The sequence below is a fragment of the Lathamus discolor genome, chromosome W, assembly GCF_037157495.1.
Source record: "Lathamus discolor isolate bLatDis1 chromosome W, bLatDis1.hap1, whole genome shotgun sequence".
Taxonomy (NCBI): Eukaryota; Metazoa; Chordata; class Aves; order Psittaciformes; family Psittacidae; genus Lathamus; species Lathamus discolor.
Window position 1 is genome coordinate 33,298,969 of NC_088908.1, and position 21,601 is coordinate 33,320,569.

Below are 21,601 nucleotides of genomic sequence, written 5' to 3' on the forward strand. Positions count from 1 at the left end.
TTAGATTCTTTCGATTCTCCACCCCATCCCTCCGGGAGGTTTTGAGTGAGCGAGTGGCTGCTTGGTTCTGGGTTGCTGGCTGGGCATAAACCACAACAAGTTTTCACTCAGTTCCTTTGTAAAAATGTTTTAGAAAACCAAATGTTTTGATGGTTTTGGATAGTCAATGAAATACATGTTTAACTTTATATATTATTATATTTAGATATGTTAAATCTAGTGTGAAATGAATATATAGGCGGAATAATCCACTGTCTCAAGAATATGCTAAGGTCACTGATTAGGACTTGGCACATGTCATATAATCAGTGACAAATTCAGGTGTTGTCTGTGTGGGGAATTTTATTGCTTTATTTTAACAGTATAAAATGGTCTGTATGAATTTATATTATGTGTGACAGCATACTTCTGGTTTTCTGGTTACTTTTGTAAACACTTTATTTAATCAAGTATTTGGTGGTGTTTTGTATATAGTTGGTCCAAATCACCACATGAAACGTAGTTTGCAAGTACTTCCATAAAGATACTTTTTCCCCCTGTTTGTATGAAAAAAGTAAACCTAGGGAAACAAAACAGAGTTTTTATTTGCTTGGAAGAAATGCATGCTCAAGAACAAAATTATCCAAAAACAACTGGGAGAGGGGCGCACTGGTAATCTAAAAGTACTTAAAACAATTTTGTGTGTATACACAAAAATACGTGGAGTTTGATGGAGCTAAGTAACAGTTTGGGTGGGTGAGAAATACCCTTGTTTAACTTATCTGCATTAATGATTAATGTTTTCCCTTCTTTCTCCTCTCTCTCCTTTTAAGGTTTAATGAAAAGTATCTGATTAAGCACTGAATTTTGATTCCCGATTTGTTTAATCCAGCGCATACATTTGTATGCTATCCATGTGTCTGGGCTAACCTAACAGTTGATTTATAGGTGAAGCTAAAGTATTTTTCATGTGTTTTTAAAAAAATTCTATTTAATTAGATATTGTGATACTCATGTTAATTTCTAATTGCAGCCAATCAGATGATGACTCTGGGTCAGCATCAGCTTCGGGATCTGGTTCGAGCTCTGGAAGCAGTAGTGATGGAAGTAGCAGTCAGTCAGGTAGCAGTGACTCTGAGTCTGGTTCAGAGTCAGGCAGTCAATCAGAATCAAAGTCTGACACATCTAGAGAGAAGAAACAAGTTCAAGTTAAACCACCACCAAAAGCTGATGGATCTGAGGTAAAACAAAGGGTATAAATTAACTCTTTGTAGGGAAAACCACATTCTGTGCAGAGTAATTACAAGAGCAGTTTTAATTTAAACAAACAAAACCACTATAATATTTACTTAGAATTTTAACTTGGTCAGGTTAGTGAATGCACATGCTTAGTTTTCATAACAGACATCGGGCTCTTAAATTCTCATCTCTGTAAATACCTACAGTTAGATAATTGCCTAAATTGTATCACACAAAAGCACCTATTAACTTATTGCATATTTTTGAAGACAAAGTCACACATAATGTTGTGACAGACCAAGTAGGACTATAGGAACAGCAGTCAGGGTATGCAGGGATGAGACAAGGAAGGCCAAAGCCCACTTAGATTTGAGCCTGGAGAAGGACATCAAGGACAACAAGAAGAGCAGAAGAGCTTCTACAAGGAGAGGAGAGGAGAGGAGACACAGCTACAGGTTGGGCAGAGAAGAGATTCAGAGCAGACCTGTGGAGAAGGACTTGGGGTGTTTGTTGTTCAATGAGAAAATGAACATGAGCTGGCAGCGTGTGCTCGCAGCCCAGAAAGCCAGCCGTATCCTGGGCTGCATCAAAAGAAGTGTGACCAGCAGGTCGAAGGAGGTGATCCTGCCACTGTACTCTGCTCTCATGGGACCTAGCTTGGAGTATTGTGTACAGTTCTGGTGTCCTCAACATAAGAAGGACATGGAACTGTTGGAACAAGTCCAGAGGAGGGCCACGAGGATGATCAGGGGACTGGAGCACCTCCCGTACGAAGACAGTCTGAGAAAGTTGGGACTGTTCAGCCTGGAGCAAAGGAGGCTGCGTGGAGACCTCATAGCAGCCTTCCAGTATCTGAAGGGGGCCTATAAGGATGCTGGGGATGGACTACTCATTAGGGACTGTAGTGACAGGACAAGGGGTAACGGGTTAAAGCTTAAACAGGGGAAGTTCAGGTCAGATGTAAGGAAGAAGGTCTTTACTGTGAGGTTGGTGAGGGTCTGGAATGGGTTGCCCAAGGAAGTTGTGAATGCTCTATCCCTAGTAGTGTTCAGTGCCCAGTTGGGCAGAGCCACGGGCGACATGGTTTAGTGTGTGGTGTCCCTGCCAATGGCAGGGGTTTGGAACTAGATGATCTTAAGGTCCTTTCCAACCCTAACCATTCTATGATTCTAAATATATCAGCAGCAAAAGGAAGATAAGGGAAAATATGGGGCTGCTGCTCAATCAGATGGTTGTCCTAGTAACAGAAGACACAGAGAAGGCGGAATTACTGAATGCCTTCTTTGCCTCAGTCTTTACCACTAAGAATGACTCTCAGGAGTCCCAGACCTGGGAGGTTAGAAATGAAGGCTGGAGAAAGGAAGACTTCACCCTGGTCATAGAGGTTTGGGTTAGGGATAGCCTAGACAGACTTAAGACCAGACTTAATAGATCCATGGGCCCTGATGGGTTGCACCCATGGGTACTGAGGGAGCTGGGAGATGTTGGTCTGCCGCTCTCCATCATTTTTGAAAAATCATGGAGAATGGCAGAGGTGACTGATGACTGGAGGAAGGCAAATGTTACTCCCATTTTCAAAAATGGGAAGAAGGAGAACCTAGGAAACTACTGCTACTCAGCCTTACCTCCATCCCTGGAAAGGTGATGGGACAGGTCATTCTGGAGGTCATCACCATGCATGTAGAAGAAAAGAAGGTCATCAGGAGTAGTCAGCATGGATTCACCAAGGGAAATCTTGCTTGACCAATCTAATCTTGTTTAACATCTTTGTCACTGACATGGACAGTGAGATTGAGTGCGCCCTCAGAAAGTTTGCCGATGACACCGAGCTGTGTGGTCTGGTTGATATGCTGGAGGGAAGGGATGCCATCCAGAGGGACCTTGACGCGCTTGTGAGGTGGGATGATGCCAGCCTTATGAAGTTCAACCATGACAAGTGCAAGGTCCTATACCTGGGTCAGAGCAATCCCAGTCACAGCTACAGGTTGGGCAGAGAAGAGATTCAGAGCAGCCCTCCAGAGAAGAACTTGGGGGTGTTGGTCAATGAGAAAATGAACATGAGCCAGGAGTGTGTGCTCGCAGCCCAGAAAGCCAACCGTATCCTGGGCTGCATCAAAAGGAGCATGACCAGCAGTTCGAAGGAGGTGATCCTGCCCCTCTACTCTGCTCTTGTGGGACCTCACTTGGAGTATTGTGTGCAGTTCTGGTGTCCTCAACATAAGAAGGACATGGAACTGTTGGAACAAGTCCAGAGGAGGGCCACAAGGATGATCAGGGGACTGGAGCACCTCCCATATGAAGACAGGCTGAGAAAGTTGGGGCTGTTCAGCCTGGAGAAGAGAAGGCTGCGTGGAAACCTCATAGCAGCCTTCCAGTACCTGAAGGGGGCCTATAGGGATGCTGGGGAGGGACTCTTCATCAGGGACTGTAGTGACAGGACAAGGGGTAACGAGTTAAAACTTAAACAGGGGAAGTTTAGATTGGATATAAGGAGGAAATTCTTTCCTGTTAGGGTGGTGAGGCACTGGAATCGGTTGCCCTGGGAGGTTGTGAGTGCTCCATCCCTAGCAGTGTTCAAGGCCAGGTGGGATGAAGCCTTGTGTGGGATGGTTTAGTGTGAGGTGTCCCTTCCCATGGCAGGGGGGTTGGAACTAGATGATCTTGAGGTCCTTTCCAACCCTAACTGTTCTATGATTCTATGATGATATGGCAAGATGGGTAAATGAGGTGAGAGCAGTGGTTGTTAGCTACGTTGACTTCAGCAAGGCTTTTGGCACTGTCTCCCGTAACCTCCTCATAGGTAAGCTTAGGAAATGTGGGTTAGATGAATGGATAGAGAGGTGGATCAAAAACTGGCTGAATGGCAGAGTTCAGAGAGACGTGATCAGCGGAGTAGCATCCAGTTGGAGGCCTGTAGTCAATGGTCTTCCCCAGGGATCAATACTGGGTTGTCTTATTCAACTTGTATATCAATGATAACAAGGATGAAGGGCTGGAGTCTACCCTGATCAAGTTTGCTGATGATACAAAGCTAGGGGGTGTGGCTGATACACCTGAAGCCTGTGCTGTCATTCAGCAGGACCTTGATAGGCTGGAGGAGGGAGGAGAGAAACCTAATGAGGAGTACTGTGGCAGCCAGTTACCAGTAGGGTTCCCCAGGGCTCAGTTTTAGGGCAAGTGCTCTTTAATGCTTTTATAAATGATCTGGACACGGGAATCATATGTACATTAAGTTTGCTGATGACACTAAACTAGGAAGAGCTGTGGAATCCCTCAAGGGCAGAGAGGCCTTACAGAGAGATTTGGATAGACTAGAGAGCTGGGCAGTCACCAGCCATATGAAATTTAGCAGGAATGAGTGCCAGATTCTGTACCTGGGATGAGGTAATACTGGCTATATATACAAGTTGGGGGACTAGAGGCTGGAGAGAAGTCTCCTGGAAAGAGATCTAGGGCTTTGGGTTGATGGCAAGTTGAACATGAGTCAACAGTGTGCCCTGGCAGCCAAAAGGGCCAGCCATGTCCTGGGGTGCATCAAGCACAGTTGAGGGAGGTGATTGTTCCACTCTACATCGCACTGGTGTGGTCCCACCTCAAGTACTGTGTGAAGTTTTGGGCATCTCAGTGTGAGAAGGACATCACACTATTAGAATGTGTCCAGAAGAGGGCAACCAAGATGGTGAAAGGTCTTGAGGGCAAGATTTGCAAGGAGTGGCTGAGGTCACTTGGTTTGTTCAGCTTGGAGAAGAGAAGGCTGAAGGGTGACCTCATCGCAGTCTACAGCTTCCTCAAGAGGGGCAGTGGAAGGGGAAGTGCTGATCTCTTTCTGCTGACCAGTGATAGGGCATGAGAAAATTGAATGAAGTTGTGTCAGGAGAAGTTCAGATTGGGCATTAGGACAAGGTTCTTCACTGAGAGAGTGCTCGGTCACTAGAACTGGCTCCTCAGGGAAGTGGTCATGGCACCAAGCCTGTCAGAGTGCAGTAAGTGCCTGGATGACACTCTTAGTCATAATGGCTTAGGTAGTCCTGCAAGGAGCAGGGAGATAAACTCAATACTTTTCGGTCCCTTCCAACTTGAGAGATTCTATGATTCTATGTACTTCAGTATTCCCATATGAAGCAAAAATATATCAGATAAGTGGCCTGAAAGAAATTATCTAGCTTATTTTAAATTCCTTTAAAAAGTTATGTTAATAATATAGAAGCCTGCACAATGATTATACTTACTGTAAAAATTGTGCCAGCAATTCTTACATAACAATCCTTTCTGCAGAAGCATCACTACTTTAAAATACTATCATCATTATTAATGCATGCAGTATTTTATAGTGAGTTTTTTAATATTAATAAAAATGAGATTCATCTTAATAGGGATGCTGCTCATCTTAAGCAAAGTAAGAATGTGGTAAACTTTAAAGTTTCAGTAGGTTTCAATAACTCTTGTGTCTGAATTCCAATTCAGATTTGGAAGTCCAGTCCAAGTATACTTTCTGTGCAGAGATCAGCAGGGCTCAAGAAGCAACATCAGAAGGCAGCCTCATCAGACAGTGGTTCAGAAGAGGTGAATAACATATAAGTTAATAAATAAAAAGTAAACATGCATGTCTCAGTACCCCATGTGTTAGAATAAAATTATGTAGAGCCAAGTTCTGTTCTCTTAAGTGTATGCATGTTTAAAAAGTCTAGGTTTAGTCTATAAAAGTAATGTTTATATAACTGACAAGTTTATGAGGAAACATGGGGGGGGGAATATTTAGTTGCATGTTTTCAGGTGATTTGTGCCAAAATGATAGCAGTATAGATTAATATTTTTAGCTAGGTATTCTGTGATGTATGGACAAAATTTTCAAGTCATGTAGTATTAACTTTCATTGCATTTCTGCCTTCTGAGATGCATAAAGACAGTTAAAAATACTAAAAGACTTTTCCACTATTGTCACTATATAAAGGTAGCTGCTGCAGTTTTCAAAAGCACTATATGGAGTTGAAAGATAGATTTTTATAACAGTTATAAAAGAATGCTCGCATTTTAAGAACCATTCTTCCATTTTAGAGATTTTTAAAACCTAAATTATGGGCTAAGCAAAAGTTGACTTTGTGCAGTAGAAATATCTTTAAAGGACAAAGAACTTAATCATATAAAGTTAAAACATTAATAGCTGTTGCTAAGTACTCTTTTCCTGAAGACTCCTTTTCAGCATAAAAATGATCCAAAATTAATCTCTATGAGATTGGTTTTAGGAAAATAATTTTAAGAGGATTTGTCAATTTATGGTTTTGGGTTTTTTTGGGGGGGAGTAGAGAGAGAAGAAACATACATGCTATTCTCAGAATATTCTTAGTGGTGTTTAAATATGAGAGGATATGAAAAGTGAGAGAGCAGGAGATTTTATTAGACTTTTGATAGGAACTTCATTTTGATTTATTGACTTGCAGCAGTATAAACTATGACTATATGTAGGCACAATTATTATATTTTAAGACAATTTTTTTTGGTAGTGTTTTCTAGAGTTCTTATAAACAAACTCGATAGCAATCCTGATCTTATTCAATATCAATGAGTACACTGAGGGGGATAAAGAGGATAAGACATGAAGTATAGGATTTCAGTTTGAAAGTGGGAGCTGAATTATCCTTTTAATAGTAAAAATACTTCATTGTTCTTCTTCATTCCGCAGGTTTCATCAAGCAGCGAAGATTCTGCAGATGACTCTTCCAGTGAAACCAAGAAGAAAAACCATAGAGAGTAAGATGTTTTTCATGAATAATATAATTTTTTGTTATGGCAACATAATCCTTATAATTACCCAGGCTTCACATCTCTGCACTTGAAATACATAATCGTGTGCTTCTCAGTTTTTGGTTAACGTCTTGTAATATTTAAAAATAGATACTCTCAAAAGATTATATATAACTATTCATTTCTGATCAAAAGAGACTGTATTACCTACAGTGTTATTGAAAAACATTCATTGGCACTTTTTATTTTTAAATAGTCTTATTTGTGGCATATTTTTGAGCTGAAGGTCCTTGATGAAGAAATAGGGAGCTTATTAAGTAGGTTGTCTCAGATAAAATTTAAGTTGGAATCCCACAGTTCATGACAAATTTTTAAACACTTTAGGGGCACCCCCCCCACCCCACCCCACCCCCCACCATCGAATTATTACAAGTTTGACAGTAATAAACTGTTTTGGCTATTCAATAAATCAAAAAATTATATAAATTGTAATAAAGTTGATCTTGAGCTGGTTTTAACCTGTAGATTGACAAGTTTGTGGAAAAGGTCATAGCTTCTCATTTGCAGTCACCTGTGTGAGGGGGGGTTGTTTGTGTTTGGTTTGGGGTTTGGGTTTGTTTGTTGTGGTTTTTTATGAACGGTGTATAGGAATTCAATCATTCTCTCTTTTCTCTTCTTCAGCTAATTGAATCATCTCAATATTCAGGGTCGCCACTATAATATCTTCAAGAAATGGGTGTGGAGTGGGGGGGAGGGGGGCTTTGCTATGCAAATTAGTACTTCTCTAGTGATGAATTGTTATTCAGAGATTTATGTTACTTAAGAATGTGATTACACCTAATAGCATACTCTGTTACAGGAAAGATATTCAAGTTTAGAAACTAGTAACCAAATCACCTCATATATCCAGTGATTCAGTTTTGATTTATACCTATTTTGAACAAATATGTTTGCAGTTGTTATCTGACATACAGATCAGATTTATCTATATATAACTTAGTACAGGATCCAAGCACTAGAGTATGGTATTTTATATGTCGTCTATATCTCCAAATAAATGCAGGTTGTGGTTTTGCATAGGGTAGGGGAGTTGGTTGGTTTGTGGTGGAGTTTTTTTGTTTTTATTTGGGGTAGGGGGTGTTGTTGTTTGGGTGGTTTTTAATTTACTGCTTGCAGAAAAATAATCTTTTAAGGAGAATGATGACTCTGTAGTATTTCCAAGACACACAGATGTATTGACCACAATGAAAATGTAACTTCTAGGACCAATGCATATTTAAGTGAAAGAAGTATCATGGCACTGATTCTTAGGCTTCCTGATCTGAAATTTAATGAAAATGTCTTAGAATAATATTCCACCTTTGAAGGCCACTGTTTGAGCATCTTGGTCAAAGACCCCTAAACCTGGTGATAGATGGTAGTAGATAATAGATGGTAATAGATTTAGTGACCTTTCAGGGATACATGCCAGACCTTTCTCACCCTTCCCAACCCCCCCCCCCCCCAAGCTATTAAGATTAAATATCTCTGTACAGTCTGAGCTAAGTGACTGTCAATCAGTGAGTACATCTTTCCTGTTGTAAAGTAGATCTCAACTAAGCAGGAGTCATGAGTGGTTTACTGATAGTATCTTTCATGGGTGTGAAGAACTGATTTGGAAGCTCAGTGGGGGCTTTAGGGAGCCAATGCCTCTCAAATTGCTATGGTTCAAGTCTTTCTCAAATCTGATTCTGTATTAGTTTTGGTTCCTATGCTGAAGTTCCTAATTATTCACATGAGGCACAGTGAGCATAGAATCATAGAATAGTTACGGTTGGAAAGTACCTTAAGGTCATCTAGTTCCAACCCCCTTGCCATGGGCAGGGACGCCTCACACTAAACCATATTGCCCAAGGCTCTGTCCAACCCGGCATTGAACACCGTCAGGGATGGAGCATTCACAACTTTCTTGGGCAGCCCAGTGCCTCACCACCCCAACAGGAAAGAATTTCCTCCTTATATCCAATCTAAACTTCCCCTGTTTAAGTTTTAACCTGTTAACCCTTGTTCTATCACTACAGTCCCTAATGAAGAGTCCCTCCCCAGCATCCTTGTAGGCCTCCTTCAGATACTGGAAGGCTGCTATGAGGTCTCCACGCAGCCTTCTCTTCTCCAGGCTGAACAGCCCCAACTTTCTCAGACTGTCTTCATACAGGAGGTGGTCCAGTCTCCTGATCATCCTCGTGGCCCTCCTCTGGACTTGTTCCAACAGTTCCATGTCCTTTTTATGTTGAGCACACCAGAACTGTACACAATACTCCAAGCTAGGTCCCACAAGAGCAGAGTAGAGGGACAGGATCACCTCCTTTCGACCTGCTGGTCACGCTCCTTTTGATGCAGCCCAGGATACGGCTGGCTTTCTGGGCTGCGAGCGCACGCTGCCAGCTCATGTTCATTTTCTCATTGAACAACAAACACCCCAAGTCCTTCTCCACAGGGCTGCTCTGAATCTCTTCTCTGGCCAGCCTGTAGCTGTGCCTGGGATTGCTCCAACCCAGGTGTAGGACCTTGCACTTGGCATGGGTAAACTTCATAAGGCTGGCATCGGCCCACCTCACAAGCATGTCGAGGTCCCTCTGGATGGCATCCCTTCCCTCCAGCATATCAACCAAACCGCACAGCTCGGTGTCACCAGCAAACTTGCTGAGGGCACAGTCAATCCCACTGTCCATGTCGCCAACAAAGGCGTTGAACAAGACTGGTCCCAACACCGATCCCTGAGGGACTCCACTCGTTACTGGTCTCCAGCTGGATGCTGAGCTGTTGACCACAACTGTTTGTGTGCAACCATCCAGCCAGTTCTTTATCCACCGAGTGGTCCATCTATCAAGTTGATATCTCTTCAATTTAGAGACAAGGTTGTCATGTGGGACAGTGTCGAATGCTTTGCACAAGTCCAGGTAGTTGACTGACTGCTTTGCCCTTGTCCGTCAGTTCTGCAGCCCCATCATAGAAGGGCACCAAACTGGTCAGGCAGGATTTCCCCTTAGTGAAGCCATGCTGGCTGTCACCAACCACCTTGTTGTTTTTCATATGCCTTAGCATGCCTTCCAGGAGAATCTGCTCCAAGATTTTGCCAAGCACAGAGGGGAGACTGACTGGTCTGCAGTTCCCTGGGTCATCCATTTTCCCCTTCTTGAAAAAGGGTGTTATATTTCCCTTTTTCCAGTCGTCGGGAACTTCACCTGACTGCCATGATTTTTCAAATATGATCGACAGTGTCTTAGCAACTTCATTCACCAGCTCCTTCAGGACCCGAGGATGGATTTCATCAGGTCCCATCAGGTTCTTAAGATTTTCTCAAACCTGATCCTCTCCTACAGTTGGCCTAAGTTTTTCATTCTCACAGTCCCTGCGTCTGCCTTCCAAGACTTGGGGGGTATGCTCAGAGCATTTGCCAGTGAAGACTGAGGCAAAGAAGTCATTAAAACCTCAATCTTCTCCAAATCCAGTGTAACCAGTTCTCTTGATAGCTTCCAGAGAGAGCCCACGTTGTCCCTAGTATGTCTTTTATTCGCAGTGTACCTATAGAATCCCTTCCTGCTATCTTTCACATGCCTAGCCAAGTTTAATTCTAACTGGGCCTTAGCTTTCCTAACCTGGTCCCTAGCTTCCCGGACAACATCCCTGTATTCTTCCCAGGCCACCTGTCCTTTCTTTCACCTTGTATAAGCCTCTTTTTTCCTCTCAGTGTTTCCTCAGCAGTTCCTTATCCATCCGAGGAGGTCTCCTGGCCCTCCTGCTGCACTTCCTTCTAGTTGGAACGCAACACTCCTGAGCTTGTAAACGTAACTATTAGAGAATTTTGAATTTGGCAAAATACGATGTTATGGGGTTTTATGACTTGAGCATTGGTGAGTTACAGTAAATATGTATCTTTCCAGCTAAAGTCTTGTTAAGGACTTCAGGTTTATTGATGTCAAGTTAACTCAATTATTAAAGCTGTAATTTATACATAAATCCAAATTTTTTTGTTTGATTTTTTTTTTACATCTACCTCTTCATAACAGAAAACTTAATTCAACTGCCTTTGAATCCATTGGATATTTTTGCCTGTTATCCGTTCATGATAAGTTTCTGCCCTTCCAGCTGAAATTGCTATTATAACATTTTTATTTCCACGAAGAATGTTGAAATTAACGCAGCAAACTTTAAACCCAAAACAAACAAGGAAAACCCCAAACCCTAATGTGAGTTACTATTTTGTCTCTCAATATGTACAGTGAAGACTGGCAAATGTCTGGCTCAGGGTCAGTATCAGGAACTGGTTCTGATTCTGAATCAGAGGAAGATAGAGAGAAAAGCAGTTGTGAAGACAGAGAATCTAACTATGAGCCAAAAAACAAGGTCAAAAGCCAGAAACCTCCAAGCAGGTAAGAAGTCTTGCATGTTAGATAATCTGGTACTATTTCTAATTCATAATCAAGTACTGTACAGGCAAATGAAAGATTAATGAATGAAATGAAAACCAAGACACTAAGCAGTCATGAAATATATATATTTAGAAACAAATATAGGTAGCAACTCTACTGTTGTGTTGTATCTTATTGTCTTCAAGAATTGAGCCCAAAAGCTGCAAAAAGATTGCAGGACAGAAAAAGAGGTATCTTGATTCATCGGATGATGATGACTATGACAAGAGAGTGTGTCGTCGCCAGGCAACAGTCAATGTTAGTTACAAAGAAGCTGAAGAAACCAAGACAGATTCTGATGACTTGTTGGAAGTTTGTGGAGAAGATGTCCTACAGCCTGAAGAAGATGAATTTGAAACTATAGAGAAGTTTATGGATAGTCGAATTGGCCGAAAAGGAGGTATTTTTTTATCAGTGTTCTTAAGATGCTGCGGTTCATCATGGTATAATGTAAACAGCAGTTGTTCTCAGCTGTATGTAACCCTTGACGTTTGTAAAGAATAAGTTTAAAAATACTATAAAATAATCTTATTTTGGTTTTCATACTCAAAAGCATGTTTCTTTTGTAAGCCCTATAAAGTAAAACATAGAACTTAAGTAACTAATGCAAAAACTAAAAATTAAGTATAATATAGCTCCATATTGCATAAATGCATGCCATACTGTTAAATCACTATTTGTACTGTTTATTGATACCTGATAGGTATAAACTGCATGCAGGAGGGTGGAGAAAAAGTGGACTGGATAGGACAGCTAGCCAGTAGCCTGAATGCTGAAGTTGGGAAGTCTGAACCATTGAGATTGTGATTTCAGTTACTCCTGTACAAATAGTCACAATACAGTGCAGTGGATGGTGGAACCTAAAATTTCAGTGGTGTGTTTGCATGTGCACTTCTAAAAGTAATTTTGTAAATGAGAGTAGGGTTGTTATGTAGGGGGTTTTGGAGGGTGGAATTTGGAGGTCAGGGGAGGGCCCATCTGCTCTGCTCTGGTGAGACCCCACCTAGAGTACTGTGTGAAGTCCTCAGTACAGGAAAGACATGGACCCGTTGGAGAGGGTCCAGAGGAGGGCCACAAAAATGATCAGAGGGATGGAACACCTCTCCTATGGAGACAGGCTGAGGGAGTTGGGTTTATTTAGCCTGGAGAAGGCTCCAGGGAAACCTTATTGTGGCCTTTCAGTACTTAAAAGGGGCCTGTAAGAAAGATGAGAAACTTTTCAGCAGGGCCTATTGCAGTAGGATGAGAGGTGATGGTTTTAAACTAAAAGACAGGAAATTCAGGCTGGATGTGAGGAAAAAAGTCTTCACAATGAGGGTGATAAAATATTGGAACAGGCTGCCCAGAGAGGTGGTGGAGCTGACAGCTGTAATTGTGAGACCACTCTCAATAATCTTTGATTGATAACGGCAACTGGGAGAAGTGTCTGAAGACTGAAGGAAAGCAAATGTCATAGTATCATGGTTTGGGTTGGAAGGGACCTTAAAAGGTCATCTAGTCCAACACCCCCCCCGCAATGAACAGGGACATCATCAACTAGATCAGGTTGCTTAATGATGCCCCATCCAACCTTGAATGTTTCCAGGGATGGGGCATCTCCAACCTCTCTGTGCAACCTGTGCCAGTGTTTCACCACCCTCAGCTGCTTGCTCAGTCCCCATCAGTGGGATGGGGGAGAGAATAATAAAAGTGACAACACTCATGGGTACATAAAGACATTTTAATAGGTAAAGAAAAAGCCACACAAGCAAGCATCGGCAGCCAGGTGTTCAGCCTTCTCCAGGAAAGCAGGGCTGCTCTCAACCCATTCATCCCTCAGCTGTATTGATATTGAGGATTGCCTCATCCTTGGTGCAGGACCTTGCACTTGGCCTTGTGCACCTCAGGAGGTTCACATGGGCCCACTCCTTGAGCTTGCCAAGTTTCCTCTGGATGGCATCCCTTCCCTCAAGCAATCAACTGCACCACTTGGCTTGGTGTAATTTGCAAACTTGATGAGGGTGCACTTGATCCCACCGTCTATGTCACTGATGAAGATATTCAACAGTTCTGGTCACACTACGGACCCCTGAGGGATACCACTCATCACTGGTCTCCATCAGAACACTGAGCTGTTAGCCACTACTCTCTGGATGCAACCATCCAACAAATTCCTTATCTACCAAACAGTCCATCCATCAAATTCATCCCTCTCCAATTGGAGAGAAGGATGTTGTGGGGGACCATGTCAAAGGCCTTACAGTTAGCTCTTCCCTTGTCCACTGATGTAGTCACTCCATCATAGAAGGCCACTAGGTTGGTCAGGCAGGACTTGCCTTTAGTGAAGCCATGCTGGCTGTCTCAAATCACCTCCCTGTCCTCCATGTGCCCTAACATAGCTTCTAGGAGGATCTGTTCCATGATCTTCCCAGGCACAAAGGTGAGGATGACAGGTCGGTAGTCCCCAGGGTCCTCCTTTCTACCCTTTTTAAAAATGGATGCAGTGTTTCCCTTTTTCCAGTCACCAGGGACTTCTCCTGATGACTTTTCAAATATCATGAAGAGTGGTTTGGCAGCTACATTTCCTCAGGACTCTGGGATGCATCTTGTCAGGTTGCATACACCTATATATGTTCAGGTTCCTCAGGTCATCTTGAACCTGATCTTCTCTTACAGTGGGAGGGTCTCTGTAGTCCCTGTCTTGAGAGGTGTAGGAAGAGAGGTTGCCAGAGAAGACATAGGCAAAAAAGTTGTTGAATACCTCAGCCTTCTCCTTGTCTGTTGTTACCAGTTTGCATGTCACTTCTGTCTGCAAGAAGGAGGACCCAAAGAACTACTGGCTAGCCAGCCTCACCTCAATCCCTTAGAAGTTGATGGAGCAGCTAATCCTGGAAATTATTTCCAGGCACATGAAAGACAAGAAGGTCATTAGGAGTAGCCAGCATGGCTTCACCAAGAGGAAATCATGCTTGACCAACTTGGTAACCTTTTGCGATGAAGGTTTTGTAGATGAGGGGAGAGCAGTGGATATAGTCAAACTGGTCTTAAGGAAGGCCTTTGACACTCTTCCATAAGTTTCTCATGGACAAGCTCTTGATTTATGGGCTGGATAAGCAGAGAGTGAGGTGGGTTGAAAACTGGCTGAACAGCTGGACCCAGAGGGTGGTGATCAGCAGTGCAAAGTTTAGTTGGAGGCCAGTAACTAGTGGTGTACCCAAGGGGTACATACTGGGTCCAGTCCTTTGCAACATCTTCATGATGACAGGGCAGAGTGTGCCTTCTGCATGTTTGCAGATTGACACCAAATTGGGAGGAGTGGCTAGTATGCCAGAGGGTGGTGCTGCCATCCAGAGGGACCTTGACAGGTTGGGGAAATGGCCTGAAAGGAACCTTATGAAGTTCAACAAGGGGAAATGCCAGGTTCTGCACCTGGGGAGAACAACCCCATGCAGTACATGCTGTGGGGCCAAACAGATGGAACAGATGTGGCTTTGCAGAAGAAGTTGTGAGGGTCCTGGTAGACACCAAATTGAACATGAACCAGTAATGTGCCCTTGATGCAAAGAAGGCTAATGGTATTCTGGGCTGCATTAGGCAAAGTATTGCCAGCAGGTCGAGGAAGGTGATCATTCCCTTCTGCTCACTGCTGGGGAGGCTGCATCTGGAATATTGTGTCCAGTATTGGGCTCCCCAGTACAAGAGATTGATGGCACTACTGGAGAGAGTCCAACAAAGGGCCACAAAGATGATCAAGGGACTGGAAAATCTCTCCTATGAGGAAAAGCTGAGAGAGCTGGGACAGAGAAGAGAAGAGAAGGCTCAGGGAGGAGAGCTCATAAATACCTGAAGGGAGGGTTCAAAGAAGACAGAGCCTGGCTCTTTCCATTGGTGTCCAGTGACAGGACAAGAGGCAGTGGGCACAAACTGAAACACAGGACGTTCCATCTGAACATAGGGAAAGACTTTTTTTGACCATGAGGGTGACTAAGCACTGGAATAGTTTGTCTAAAGAGGTGGTGGAGTTTCCTTCCCTGGAGATATTCAAGAGCCATCTGGACGTGGTCCTGGGCAGCTGGCTCTAGGTGACCTTGTTTGAGCATGGAGGTTGGAGCATATGACCTCCAGAGGTCCTGTCCAACCTCAATCATTCTTTGATTCTGTGAATTGGATTTATAGCATGCATACTAATGATTGAATAGTGTTTCAAGTCTCAAGGCTGATTAAGCACAATGTCAAATATCTGTTTTATTCTCCTATAGCAAAGATGACAGCAAGCAGTGTTAGTGGAGCATTCTCTGTGAAACACTAGAAAAACTAGGAACGCTAAGAAAATTATCATTAAATGAGATACTACAGGTTAGATGCAGAGTGGTTTGGTTTGGTTTTTTTTTGAAATCTCATTGTGCATGTGTTAATATAGCTACATCATAATTCTTCCAATAAGAGGAATAACATAAGAGCTGTAGATATAATTTGTCAAGTTACATGCTCATATAAGATTGTCACAAATTTCTTTCTGTGGTATGTTTTTTACTGATTAATTTATGGCAGTGCACACTTATTCAAGCCTTATGGTGTGATTTCTTTACCAGCCACTGGTGCTGCAACCACCATCTATGCTGTTGAGGCAGATGGTGACCCAAATACTGGGTTTGAAAAGTCAAAGGAGCTAGGGGAAGTACAGTATCTTATTAAATGGAAAGGTTGGTCACACATCCATAATACATGGGAAACTGAAGAAACACTAAAGCAACAAAATGTTAAAGGAATGAAGAAACTGGACAACTATAAGAAAAAGGATCTGGAAACAAAACGCTGGTGAGTATTTTTATAACTACTTCCACACTCCTTATTTTTTGTAATATAGATGTTTTATTGTGGGTTTGTGAGTTCTGTTGCCTCTGTGAAGGCATAGTTTCAAGTGCCTATGCAACAGGAAGACAAAAGCTATAAAGTTGAAGCTTCCCTAACACCTTATGATCCTGTAAGATTTTGAGCATGGAAACTTTACTTGAGCAAGTGAGAATGCTCACACATCTTGTAAAATGAGGCCTTTAAGGAAGCAGCTTCTGCACCTAGATTTTAATGTGTCTGTTAAAAATGAAGTTTTAACAAGATGGGTGGTGGGTTTTCTGGTTTTGTTTTAAATCTTACCTTTTACTAATTGTGTCATTGATTGATTGCATTTTGATCAGAGGTCTTCAGGAATTGCTGCAGAGATTAAAAAAATATCAGAAATGGTTAAAGCACTCAAAACATTACAGCATTTAGTTTTCTTGGCTCAAACTTCTGTTGAAGCCTCAGAACCAAGAAATAAAAAAAAAATCCTTACATTTTAGTGCTGTGTTTTAGGATTCCATTTTATTAGTATGTTTAATATAATTTATGAATACTGGGCTTTTTAGTGATTCCTACTCATAAGATAGATTCTTACAGTGAGCCATCAGTGATGTTCTGTGAAAATGCCATGTGTTGAGAAAATATTGAAAATACTCAGTGTTGAGAATAGATATTGTAAGTTAACTGTATGTCTAGTACAAGGTGTAGCTGATAGCAATGTCATTTGATAAGCTTTCTTACTCATCAGTGATGAGGTACCTAGGCCAGATACAGGAATTTCAGAGTTGTGCCTTCTTCAAATAAGCTCTCCTTGCATTCCTATGGTGCTTATGTTCAGAGCTTTAAAATTGCCAGATTTTCTTAGTTTTAGAGATACGCAATGTAATAAGTGCTACAAATAAATTCCCATTTCAGGCTGAAAAATGCTTCTCCAGAAGACGTGGAATATTATAACTGCCAGCAGGAACTTACAGATGATCTACATAAACAATATCAAATAGTGGAAAGGATAATTGGTATGTGACAAACTTCCAGATGGAAAAGTGTTGAGAGTATTACAAGTTCATTGCTTGCATGTTGTTAAGAAATTTAGGTTATTAATATCCCTAACAACTTAAGGCAAAACAAAATCTGATGAAAAGTTGTCATACTGTCTTTGCTGTGAAACTAGTTCATGTTGTCTTATCACCTAAAATGAGAGCTTTCTTAAGATACAGAAGGAAAATATTGATCTGGTATCTCTGATGCATTTCTGCAGCTCATTCAAATCAGAAATCAGAAGCTGGTTATCCAGATTACTATTGCAAATGGCAGGGTCTGCCTTACTCAGAATGTAGCTGGGAAGATGGTGCTCTCATTGCCAAAAAATTTCAGGCATGTATTGATGAGTATTTTAGCAGAAATCTATCCAAGACTACTCCATTTAAGGACTGCAAGGTGAGTGTGTAATTTCAATGGATTTATGCAGTTGCAATAATAAAAAAAAAGTTGACATATTTTATGCATCAAAAAAGATGTACAATATAAAGTATTTTTTGAATGCTGTCCAGAACAGTAATAATGATAGCTATAGTTATATATGTTGCAAATATCATTATTAAGAATAGTCTTTTGTAGGTATTTGTTCCCTGCTTATTTTATTGCCATTAACAGATAGAATTGTTGTCAATTTGTTTTAAAACTAACCTTTGTGAATGAGTTCATGTCACTTCTGTTGTGGAATTTAGATTGGCAGTCAAGCTAATTTTAGCTTGCAAATGGGTTAATATTGTTATATGGTCTAGTTGTGATTAATAAAGTCTAGACTTGGTGATCAAACAGATTCCTACTGCTGCTTTGTTTCTATAAGAAGACATGTTGCGTAACTTCACTTAGTAGTAGGAATGATGTTCAATTTGCTTTTGACAGATTCTAAACCAGAGGCCAAGGTTTATTGCACTAAAGAAGCAACCATCTTATATTGGAGGACATGAGAGTTTAGAGTTAAGAGATTATCAGTTAAATGGACTGAACTGGCTTGCTCATTCATGGTGCAAGTAAGTATAGTCTTAAATTAGTCTTGCTGTTTTTAATTTGAAAGCATTTATAAATTTGTTTGTTTGTTTGTTTGTTTGTTTGTTTTTAGAGGGAATAGTTGTATTCTTGCAGATGAAATGGGTCTGGGTAAAACAATACAAACAATTTCTTTTCTGAACTACCTGTTTCACGAACACCAACTGTATGGGCCTTTCTTGCTAGTCGTGCCACTTTCTACCTTGACATCTTGGCAAAGAGAGATTCAAACTTGGGCTCCTCAGATGAATGCTGTTGTTTACTTAGGAGATATAACTAGCAGAAATATGGTGAGTATTTCTTTGTATCATTGAAAAAGATTAGTGGTAAACAAGGCATACTTCATGTTCCTGTATTATGCTAATCTCCAATATTTTGATGAGGAATGAGCAAATACTCATTTAAAACATTGTATGTGTTAAAAATGCAAATTCAAAACATAAATTTTGAGCTGATATAAATGTATGTGAAAAATTTCATTCCTGCTTAATAATAAAAAGAATTAAAAATGCAACCTTGCATTTGAAAATAAATTGTCTTTTGTCATGTAATTATTTAGGTGCATAAAATAAATATTTAATCCAGACAGACATAATCTTAATTTGTTTTCTGAAAGGAGGAATGTAAGTAACCTTATCCATTAAAGGTTGAAAAAAAAAACCAACCCCCTAAAAAAAAAACCCAACAGAAAACCCCCTGAAACACGCACAGACAAAATCCACAAAAAAACCTAACTAAACAAAAAGCAACAAACACCCCACCACCACTGTTTAATAACTTTTTTTTAAAGCTTCATATGTTGTGTTCCTTTTTTGTGATGAGAATCTTATATGTCACTTAACATCTATATTGCTATAGTACCTGAAGTCATCCCAATCAATAAGACCATTTTTCTCTACCTTATAGTTCACTTGATTTTTCTTGTAGATAAGAACTCATGAATGGATGCATCCACAGACAAAACGATTAAAATTTAATATACTTCTAACAACTTATGAAATTTTGCTGAAGGATAAGGTAATCACACATCTTCAGGGAGATAAAATAATTTGTAGAATGTAAAACTCCTTTAGAGTTGGTACATATTTGGGTTCTGGGCCATTAAATGGATGGGGAGTATGACAACTTTACTCTTGGAAATATGACAGTGAAGTTTTCTTTAAGCACTTCTAGATTTCATGTACGTATGGTGAGGCTTTCTGCCCCCTCCCCCCCATATCAAGTGGGTTAAAATTAATTTTTTTTTTCAGTTTGCTTGGGCTTCACATTGCTGTAATTTCTTTGCATCTCAAAATCTCTACTTCTCTGTTAGACCGTCACCCTGGAACTGAAAACTCAAACCAATCCCTAGCCCCAAACCCCTGTGATTCACAACTCTGAAATCCCATGTTTTATCTTTGCATTTGCGTGTGCGGTATTATGTATATTACTACTCTCTTCATGATAGTAGCACATAGAGTTATTGTTAATCCTAACAGCATATGAAAATTTTAATTTAAAAAAGTTGCTTGTTGGCTTTTTATTTCATTTGTTCATACATGCTGGAAAGAAGATAGTTAATAGTGGATTTTTTATTTTTTTTTCTTTGTCAATTGGAAATGTATAGATCAGCTTTTTGCCTTCCTCCTCCCCCCCAAGTATAAACATGGGATGCCTGCATAGCCTTTTGTTGAATCTAGCAAACATAAAAAGCATAATTAATACTAAAAACATATGTGTCCATTCATTATTAAAATAAAAGGAGTGATGGTGTATATATAACCTCATGTAAAATATCAGAAACTGCATAATTTATTAACTTGTATAATGTTTCCTCCCCACCCCCAATTTCTTTAAGTCATTCCTTGGTGGTCTGAATTGGGTATTTATAGGAGTTGACGAAGCTCATCGTTTAAAAAATGATGATTCCCTTCTGTATAAGACTTTAATAGACTTTAAGTCTAATCATCGTCTTCTTATTACTGGAACCCCTCTTCAAAACTCCCTCAGAGAGCTTTGGTCTTTGCTGCACTTCATCATGCCAGAAAAGTAAGGAATGTGAAATTTTTTGTGTGTGTGGTCAAGTTTCTTACAGTGGAATATTGTAGTGATTGGATAATCTGTTAACAGAGATAAAGAACTGCATTGTGAAATAGTTTAAATATTTTATATAAAATAGTTGCACACATTTTTCATTCTTCTCCTGATAATTTTTTTGGTAGCAGCTGTCACTTTTTCTGTTTTAGGAGTCCACAAAAAAAAAAAAAAAAGAAAGAAAGATTGATGCATAACTCAACCCTGAAAAGACATTTCATCTTAATCTAAAAGGAAATTCACATGGATTTACTCTAGGGAAATAGAATGGGGCTGGGAATGTCTTCTTTTCTTAGTACCATGAGTGAAAACAAGATTGCACTACACTGCCCGTATCCAGTAGTTCAGTCAGGCAGTGAATTTGCCCTTATAGTTTGCATAGCATAGGTTTATTGTATTGACGTTACTCTACACCGACCTCTGTTTATATCTGAGATAAGTAAGAGCACATGTTCCTTTTGGATAGCTTGTAAATACATAGCACTGTAGTTCCAATTAGTTTTGGAGTTATGCATTGCATTGACTTCTTCAGAACCTTACAAGCAAGGCCACTAAATCTGTTGTCTGGCACCTATTCTTAATTTGATCGCAAAGTCCATTGTCTTTGTCTGTTAGCACATGCCAGAGAATAATCACATTTCATCTAGTCCATACAAGCTGCAAAAGGTGTGCGGTCTGTTCTCTTGCACTTCCTCCAGCTATGCAACAAATTTTTCATGCTGCTCTTGAGAAATATAATGGAATTTCTGCAACCTTCTACCTGGATTTCCATGCAGAAAAGTAAAATGTTGGGTTTTTGCTGGAGAAGTTAAAATCCAGTAGTTTGTTTTGAATATTCATTCTGGAAAATATTGGAAATCTACATTCTCCTATTTGCATGCAAAATATTTGGAATTTCTTGTGAGATGCAAATACACAAACTTATTAAATAAAACAGGGGTGTGGGGAAGAAGTCCATGTGTGTTTGTGTGCATGTGGTATATTTATGGTCTTTGTGTGTCTATGATGTTCATGGTGTGTCACTATTTTACCTTTATTCTTTCTTATGTTGAAGGTTTTCTTCCTGGGAAGATTTTGAAGAGGAGCATGGCAAAGGGAGAGAGTTTGGTTATGCAAGTCTTCACAAAGAACTTGAACCATTTCTGCTCAGAAGAGTTAAAAAAGATGTAGAAAAATCTTTACCTGCCAAGGTTGAACAGATTTTGAGGATGGAAATGAGTGCATTACAGAAGCAATATTACAAGTAA

At 40.5% G+C, this 21,601-nt stretch overlaps 1 protein-coding gene and 1 long non-coding RNA gene across 7 annotated transcripts in view; one reads left to right on the forward strand and one right to left on the reverse strand.

Moving 5' to 3' along the window:
* The window catches only part of LOC136004477 (chromodomain-helicase-DNA-binding protein 1-like), a 119,467-nt gene that overhangs the window by 55,005 nt on the left and 42,861 nt on the right, over nt 1–21,601 (forward strand). For all 6 annotated transcript variants that reach the window (XM_065660988.1, XM_065660989.1, XM_065660987.1 and 3 more), the window contains 13 exons: nt 1,013–1,220; nt 5,683–5,781; nt 6,899–6,966; nt 11,223–11,372; nt 11,558–11,811; nt 15,983–16,208; nt 17,145–17,245; nt 17,488–17,666; nt 18,138–18,265; nt 18,355–18,571; nt 19,209–19,298; nt 20,119–20,309; nt 21,409–21,597. In XM_065660988.1, the coding sequence (XP_065517060.1) occupies nt 1,013–1,220; nt 5,683–5,781; nt 6,899–6,966; nt 11,223–11,372; nt 11,558–11,811; nt 15,983–16,208; nt 17,145–17,245; nt 17,488–17,666; nt 18,138–18,265; nt 18,355–18,571; nt 19,209–19,298; nt 20,119–20,309; nt 21,409–21,597 (2,100 nt within the window). The remainder of the gene's footprint in view (nt 1–1,012; nt 1,221–5,682; nt 5,782–6,898; nt 6,967–11,222; nt 11,373–11,557; nt 11,812–15,982; nt 16,209–17,144; nt 17,246–17,487; nt 17,667–18,137; nt 18,266–18,354; nt 18,572–19,208; nt 19,299–20,118; nt 20,310–21,408; nt 21,598–21,601) is intronic.
* LOC136004480 (uncharacterized) lies at nt 607–21,532 on the reverse strand. The gene is made up of 3 exons (XR_010608485.1): nt 21,386–21,532; nt 16,545–16,601; nt 607–1,164 (listed from the first exon to the last, which is right to left on the reverse strand). It is a non-coding gene; the product is annotated as an uncharacterized LOC136004480 (long non-coding RNA).